The sequence below is a fragment of the Alosa sapidissima genome, chromosome 24 (assembly GCF_018492685.1).
Source record: "Alosa sapidissima isolate fAloSap1 chromosome 24, fAloSap1.pri, whole genome shotgun sequence".
In the NCBI taxonomy this organism is placed as follows: Eukaryota; Metazoa; Chordata; class Actinopteri; order Clupeiformes; family Clupeidae; genus Alosa; species Alosa sapidissima.
Genome location: NC_055980.1, coordinates 9662993 through 9671715, shown reverse-complemented (window position 1 = coordinate 9671715; position 8723 = coordinate 9662993). Strand labels below are relative to the sequence as shown.

The window sequence follows — 8723 nt, the reverse complement described above, 5'->3', positions numbered from 1 at the left end:
AGCATGTCAATGGTCTTGGTGTGTGTGTTGGGGGGATGACAAGGGAGATGGGATAGTGTGCTGTATATGTGGGGAGAGGGCAGTGTGCAATATGTCATGAGATAATGTGCTGTGTATTGGGGGGGCAGTGTGCTGTAAGTATGTTGGGGATGTGTATTGGAGAAGCTTCCTGATGAAATAATGTGCTGTGTTTGTAGGGGAGGGGGGGGGGGGCAGTGTACTGCAAGTATGGTGAAGGGACTTACTATTGCAAGCAGAGTACTGTATGTATGATGTATGTGAGTGATGACAGTAAAGATGTGTGTGTGGGCGGGAGGGGAGTGGAGCAGCGACTGTGTGTGTGTGTGTAGTGTGTGTGTGGGTAGGTGAGGGCAGTGTGCAGCAAGTATGTAGAGGAGGCTTACTGTAGCAAGCAGTGTGCTGTATGTATGTGAGGTGATGACAGTGATGATGTAAGTGTGTGTGTTTTGTGTGTGTGTGTTGGGGGTGGGGTGCAGAAAGGCTAGGCAATCAAGGACATGTGCAAAAGTTGGAGAAAGTCAGATGTGTGTGTGTGTGTGTGTGTGTTTTGACGTGTGATGAAATAAGAAAATAAATAAAGGGTCTGTAGCATAGGGAGAGGGATGTAAAAGTGCTAAAAGTCATGTAGGTGTGTGTGTGTGTGTGTGTGGGGGGGGGGGGGTGTCATGAGTGCTGAGGAGTGAATGAGTGCAACGTCAGTATAGTGTGAGTTCAGGGTTGGGAAATGTTTGAGAGTGCTGAGTAGTGAATGTGTACAAAGTCAGTATAAAGTGAGTTCAGAGTTCGGATGGCCTGGGGATAAACTTCTCCTAAGTCTCTCAGTTCTGGCTTTGTGACTACATATAGGCGTCTTCTTGATTTCAGCGATCACATAGCATTTTTTTCTCCATGATCCAACTGAATACTAAATCTGACAAATTGTTTTTATGTCAGTGATGTATATTGTACACATTAGGTAAACAAATGTTTTTTTTACAACACTTAATGTTTTGTGTACCTAAACCACGGAGATCCCACAGCGGAAAAAAGTCCCTTGCCTACAGATTTATCCCAGTGATTTCTACCTTGTCTTTTGTTAAATTGGCCTTCTTTTCCATGGTGAATGGGATCATTGTTGTAGCTAGAGAACCAAAACTATGTAAATAAAAATAATGATACATATCAAATACCAATCATTTGATCAATAAAGGAGACTTAGTACAATAGACTTTTGGGTCATATCTTACATCTGGCGCAATGTGGTGCCAAGCGTGACACAAGTCTTGTTCCTATCTTAAGACCAAGGCAGTGATGTGATTTTTCGGCATGCGCTCCAATTCAATTGAACATTCTGCCCACAGGTGAGTAAATTAATAAAAAAATATATAATATAGTAAAAACATATATTATGTGGTCAAGCGCATGATCCAAAAATTGCTATCTTAAACCCACTAAAAATCATTACGCCACTGACCAAGAAAAACCTGTATACAAGCACAGCTATTTTGGTGGCGCACTGGAAATGTAAGCAGCCCTTATGAGCCACGATAATATCCTTAGGATTTTTATTCAGTCATTTGAACATTATTGGACTAAGTGTTGCTTTTTTCAGGCTATGGGCCTGAGTTCGGCAGCGATATAGGTAGCGGGAAGCTACAGTACGTCAAGGCAGGGACTCTGAAATGGACGAGACTTCTTCGGTGAAATTGAATAAACCAGTCACAAGCAACCAGTGCTAAATTTTGATCTGTTTATCTTTTTGTATCTTTATTACCTTCGACTTGACTCTGCTCACTTTGTGTGTCTGACTATGCTCTGGCCACAGTACGCATGTATGACAGCGATCCACAGTCGGCAGAATACGCTGTCAAACTTGCGGCTTATGTTTTCGATTGTAACTCCTTGTCAGTCAATAGTGAAAGTGAATAACTAAGTGTAAAACTGTTTTGTTGTTGTATTTAAACCATCCGTTTCTGACGGATAGGGCCCTTTCATATAGTGCCTTGTTGGAATATATCGGCAGAAGTGACACCTTTTATTTAGAAACATAGACCTCTCATCATCTCCACATACATCTTATGTAGCTGATATCTGCTACATTTGCAAAAATTAAAGCATGATACACTTTTCCCCAGTTGACCTCCTAATATATTTGATAAATATAACACATTGTATTCAGCTAATAATCATGCTAGCACCTAAATCAGCAGTCCACAAAATAATTTTTAAACATTATGTTGCACGCCAGAGTCAGCATTTCTTCTGAAATACTGCCATATTTTTGAACATTTAGCTTTAGCATGTTCATTTGTTTCTGTTAGCTAACTGTAGGCACCGGTGATATAAGATCAATTGTTAGAGATGGCAGGTGAAATCATCTGCAGTGATGCTTCTGTTACATGTATGTTAGATGTTTAAATAAAAAGCTGGGGATTTAAGTAGCACTGAAATAGGTGCCATTTATGTCGGACCCGGTACAATAACCATGTTTCAGTGCCCAACCCTACTGTATCATATAGGTACATCTGCACTCAACACAGTGGCATTCTGCTCTGGCTCGAAGGACCAAAACAGTGATGAGAAATTGATAGCTTAGAGTAATTGCGGCAGGTTGGAGGATATGGCCACTGTAGTTATTGTCAAATGCCAAATGATCTCAATTCAGCTGTTGTTGAATATGGCTGAACTTCTCCACCCCTACATGCTGACATACCTTATCATGGACAGCTCAGAATAATAGTCATTCTAAGGTGAGGTGATCAGACTCTCCGCTTAGTATTTCTCACTTTTACATCGCACTTCCCTAATAACTTCTGGCTAGTTCTCTCGCGTCAGTCACTGACAGTAGGATTGCAATGCATTGAGAAAACACATACAGTAGGAAAAACACTGTTTACAAAGTCATGATAAGCTATTGGTGCTGTGCAGCACCAGTTGTGATGTTTACTGAGTATAATCGTAGGTAATGTCATGTATGAAAACTAGTATTTCTAGGCAATACTATAATGAGTCTCATGTCGAGGGCAGCTGGGTTTGAGAGTCAGAGGTTGGGGGTGGGCCTATGTTGTCACTAAAATGCCATTTTTGATGGTCTCACGGCATGAAGAAAACAGGGTTTTCAAAAGTACCCACCTTGGAACCCGCTTTCAAAAATTATCGATTTTGGACACCTAAAACGCTGTGTTCGTGTTGAAGCAAAGAAACATTGTGTGCAATACATTCTACACAGAACTGTAAAAACGGGCCTTGACCAGGATAGAAAGAGAAGTGCAAAACTGTGCAGGAGGATAGAAACATGAGAAACAGATGCCTCACTGGTTCTCATCTGGCAGCTTTATTAAAAAGTACCCATAAAACACTTGTCTTATCTTCATTAATGAAGAGGCTTTGGAATTTTGGCAGATTTTCAAAGATAAGGCTATTTGAGACTGGCAAATGAAAGGAAAACTGCATGGGGGGATAACAGGTTCTGATGTGTGGAAGATTATGTTATGGGGAGAAATCAGAAGAGGTGCCTGGATCATGGAGAAAAGGAACAGAACAAATAAAGAGATACTTATCATGGTTGAGGACATATGAGAGTCTGGGGGTCACTGGTGCTGGTAAAGTCTGAAATTTGTACAGAGTAAAATGAATGTTTAACAAAGGCTATAACTTTTACTTTTTTAACTTTTAAGACTATAACATTTTACACCATGCCATGATCGGTCAGAAAAGTGCATCACTCAGCGCATATTGAACTTTAATAGAACTAACTGTAATTCTGCATCACTATCGGACTGAATCTAGATATGGAGAACAGAATAGTAACTTAATTGAGGGATAAGGGCATTCAATTGCAACAAATACAAAACATTAACTGTAGTCGACATATATAACACTGTCTGTCTGGTATCTATTATCCTCTGAAAATAAACAAAGGGCTATAATATTCATACAAAATCACAGGTACACTCATGCTTAAGGTCTAAATGTTATATTTTGTACATTAAGTGTATGTGTGTTTGAATGTGTGCACAAAATGCAGAAAACAAATTTCCTTACAGGTCAACCCCCTTCCCCCATATTAATGTTTAAAATAAGGGGTGTGTTATACAATATTAACAATAATTAATCATGACTCATGACTCAACAATGCACCGTAGGCCTATTTTGCAAACAATATGTGTATTCTGTGTGCTGGACAATTATTTACATTTACATTTAACAATTTAGCTGATGCTTTTATCCAAAGCCTTTTACAAAAAAACAATCAAGGTGCAGTGAGATAAGGACATGTTAGTGCAGCAATAAGTACTACTCATATCAAATCGAGTGACAGTTCTACAGGGAGGTAGTCAAGTGGTAAGTGCTAGATTAAGCATGTTCAGTTGTTGGTGGTGCTAGGAGAGGAAGTACTCTCTGAAGAGCTGGGTTTTCATGAGTTCTTTGAAGATTATTTGATTGAAGATTACATTTTTTTTTGTTATTTGGACTGAGTAGCATACATTTCAAATAAAAACAGTGTTGTCAGTGTTGAGTGGTGTATATGAATCATTCGTGTTAGGCCTGGGTAGAATGGAAGTCTTTGCAAAATCCACTTCAGTCCACTCATGCTCCTAGTCGTCGCTCAAAGTTGGTGTAGCCAACAGGTTTAGCATTCAAATCTGCTCGGTACTGAGCAGTCTGCAACTATCTGTGGCTCTTGCTCTCATTGAATCACGTTTTCCCAGACTGTGTGTGACTAGCACTTTCCTGTCAGTGACTGAAAAGTCTTGTAGTCTTAAGGGACCATTAGATGATAGTTAATGCACCAATGGAGATACTCTGATGCAAAAAGAGGGTAGGGACAATGAATTGAGGTGTAATGCTTTGGACACTTCTAGGCCTTCTAGAACTAGGGATTATAATATAAATGTTGGATCAATTCCTTAACTGAGCCTGATGTTATGCACCTGCAATTTTTTACCATTTGTGGATTTGAAACTGAGCATCATGATCTTGCAATCAAATTCCTTGATTTGCTTCTGCTTACAGTACTATTTTGCTTGGCATAAAACAAATAAATTAATGTAAAATGCTGAGACACAAAGTGTATAGTTAAAGTTTTTTTTTTGACACAGATCGGACAATAGAGGGCTGTGGGTGAAGGACAATGAAGAGTCACGCAAAGTATCCTATAGCTTTCCTGGCTGCCAGCCCATGCCATCTATTCACTCACCTGATGTTTTTGCTACAAAAAAATATTTTATTCTGTACATGGATTTGCTCATGTAGTTAATAGGGGTGCAAAGGTATACATATTCGTACCGAACCGAACCGGTACAGGACGTAAGGTTCAATACAGATGTGTACCGAATGCAGTCTTCAGTATTCAACAGTAGGCTTTTTTGCCTGTGGACCATGTTTCAAATTTGAGTTCCCAAACAAACACATTAAATTGCAGTATATGTCAGTTTAGTCAATTAACTTTTTAAATTAACATTTGAAACTTTTGAAAATACTATTCCCGTTGCACATCAGCAATATTGTCAGTGAATTTTGGGCCTGCAGAACCTACATGCTTACCATGCTAAAAATTAACCAAACCGTGACTTCAAAACCGGGGTAGGCCTACACACCAAACCGTGATTTTGTGTACCTACACCCCTAGTAGTTTAATGTGGTATTATAGAGAATGGAAATGAATTGCAAAGACAAAAGGGTAGGCCTATTCTTACTGTGTTCCAGCATCTCTCCTCAAAACTGTTGAACAACTTTGAACAGTTCAACTAGGCTGACCTGTTAGGCTTAAAGCCAGATCAAATATCTTCAATCTAGTCATTAAAAAAGTTTATGAGAATAGACTATAACATTCTGTCCAAAAAATAGTTAGCCTATGAAGCCAACACAGCCATTTAGTAAAAAAAACTGGCTTGCTAACTGTTGGTCTTAATTTTGAAAGGCTCTCGGTTTAAATGTAGGCCTATGTTTTAGAAAGATTACTTACAGTATAAAAGAAATATGCATTTATTGATAGGCCAGAAGCTTATTTAATGTGCAATGCATGGCTCCAAAGATAGTGAATTGCAGGCCGCAATCAAATTCTCTTTAACTGTTTTGGGTCAGAAGGTTTAGACAAAAACAATGGCACTGCACTGGTGTAGGTAGGCCCAGGTGCCCTAGTATTTGTCAAGTTATTCAAATGACAATCATGATTGTCTAGAAAAGTCTGAATCTGCCTTTAATTGGACTGGAGGACAAAAAGGCCTAGAGTGGTGCAAACTGGATCATTAACCGATCTAAAAAATCCGATTAGACATATGTGGAAACTAATTAAGGTAACTTCGCATTAAAGATGATAAGAAATAATTTACAAAGATGAAGAAATATTTTGTTGACCGTTCCATATCTTCTGGGGCACTGTAAATACCAACACACGTCGTAATAAGGATCCCCAAAATAAACCCTCACTTCCTTGCGCAGAGTGGTTAAAAAGACAAATAACACATACCAAAGCATATTCTTTGGGACAATTTTCTTACATGAAAACTGTTTACGAGTTCGAGGTCGAAAGCCGCTACGTGTGGCTCCCTCTCGCCGACTCCCCCTCCCTCCTCCGCCGCTTGCAGAAATTTATAAAGAACAAAAAATCCGACTGGGGAGGGGGGTTGATACGCCGAAGCTGAAATCGAGAGGCGAACCCAGGAAAGAGGAGTATTTTGTACACGGGACTTTCCCCCCCTTCGTCCCCAAAAAGGAGGGGGAAAAGTCAAATTTTATGAAGATAAACGAAAAACAACCTTCGAAAACAGGCGAAGACAATTATCTCTGTGGATATATATTTTTTAATTCGTAAAAAATATGGCCGAGAACGTTCTGGACTCTGGCCCGCCTTCAGCCAAGAGGCCTAAACTATCCTCTCCGGCACTTTCTGTCTCCGCCAGCGATGGAAACGGTAAACATAATAGTTATTTTCTCGAATGTTGTCTTGTATAATTTTAATCATTTTAAATTTAATAACCAATGCTTCTAAAAATATTAATTTGGAGGAATGACGAGTGATGGTTTCTATTTTGTCGTAGCAAGCTAGCTAGCTAGCTACCAAGCTTGCTAGCTTATATGAGGGACTTAAACAGGACTAGCTTACGCTAGCTTGACACAGTAGACCAGCTAGCTTACTAGCCTGAGCTGTGGTCGCTATTTCTCTAACGCTGTTAGCTAGCTTGTTAGCCAGCTGAGCCAGTTTGTGTTATCGCTTTGACTATTGGTAGAGGTTAAGCAGCTCAGTGTATTGCATTACTTCCATGATTGTTTTGAATGCTCCTCGACTAGTCACTGCCAGTTATCCACTCATCATGTCTTGGAGCATTTTTTTTTTTTTTTCATTTTCAAAGCACAGGTTTCACTCTTCCAAATTGTTTTCTTAATGCTAACGTTAGTTTATAAAAGACGCTTGCTGAGTAATTTGCAAGTTGCCTCCGAAGTCAAATCTCAAGCAACTGCAAATAATATTTTCTCACCTAACAATGAAAAAATGATACAACTCATCCAACTAGCTGACTAAGTGTTGCTTCAAATCTTTGAAAACAGCAGAGGCAGATTTGGTAATGACACTTTGTCCGTCAATCAACAATGCATAGTCTTAGCTTAGGTGCTATTTAACCTAGCTAGAATGGCTACACCGTTTCAACAACATTAGCGACAAAAAGCCTATTGGCTAGGTTAGCCTTTGGCATTCGACGCTAATTAGCAAACTAGTTAGCTAACTAGCAAGTTATCATCTTTGGAACTTTGTTCGCTTTAGCCAATCGGTCTAATTGCTCCCCTCAGTACTGTTCACTGGATATATTTATAATACAAATTTGTCGTGATCAGATAGAGTTTTCTAAGTTGGCAAGCTTTAGCGTTATGTGTTTCTGTTAGCTCTACAGTCCAAACTGGTTTCTAGCTAATAACAGATTGATGTGTCGCAGGCCCATGCAACTCTTAGCAGTGCACCCTGCCATTGTTAGTTCGCTGGCTAGTAGATGGCTTTAAGCTAACTGAGCTGGTAGATTGGAGCTTCCGAACACGATAAACTTAAACTTGTTACCCTACGTATATGCTATCCCGAAACAAACCTTTATCGGTGGTCATTTGAAGCCATTACTATCACGCGGATTGTGGTATATAAGGCCACTTGTGAGAACGAAAAAGTCTGTGAAGTTAGCTCAGAAATCACCAGTTATGTGCGGTCATTTTTTTTCTTTGCATCTTGATTTCTATTGTTCACTTTCAATCGACTGGGATGAAGCTCCCTTCCGATTTTTGCATTTTAATTTAAGAACCCATAGCTTATGTTCACAGAATTATAGAAAAGTGAGGATGTGATTTCATTAAATGGGATGTAGACTTTGTTGTGTAAGAGAGTTTCGGATAGTGGGGTAAGTTAGCTCATAAGCTCATAACTAAACTCCATGTTGAATAAATTGACATGTTGAAATGTAAAATGATTCATTAAGAAGTTTTGAACAATTAATGATAATGTCTTAAGTGTGAAAGTTGCCCCACTACTACTGTGACACCCTCGTTTTTTATTGTAAACACTGATGTTCATCTGTGGTTGCTCATAGCCCTAAACATTGCTTCACTATGCCAGACCACTGTGCTTTTCTCCTTGTCCATGGCAGATGTTCATTTTTTACTGATTATGCATAATTTAACACTATTTGGGTCGTTAATGCCTGTTCACGTCTTTTGGCCGACAATAAGTTTGTTGAATT

At 39.3% G+C, this 8723-nt stretch overlaps 1 protein-coding gene across 10 annotated transcripts in view; it reads left to right on the top strand.

Moving 5' to 3' along the window:
* The first annotated feature begins 6503 nt into the window (after positions 1-6503).
* ep300a (E1A binding protein p300 a) overlaps positions 6504-8723 on the top strand; it is a 30427-nt gene continuing 28207 nt past the window's right edge. For 5 of the 10 annotated variants that reach the window (XM_042083555.1, XM_042083556.1, XM_042083550.1 and 2 more), the window contains exon 1: positions 6505-6916. In XM_042083555.1, the coding sequence (XP_041939489.1) occupies positions 6823-6916 (94 nt within the window). In that variant the 5' untranslated portion in view covers positions 6505-6822. Of the gene's footprint in view, positions 6917-8723 lie in introns of all 10 variants that reach the window. The other 5 variants (XM_042083549.1, XM_042083553.1, XM_042083547.1 and 2 more) reach the window with 2 other exon arrangements.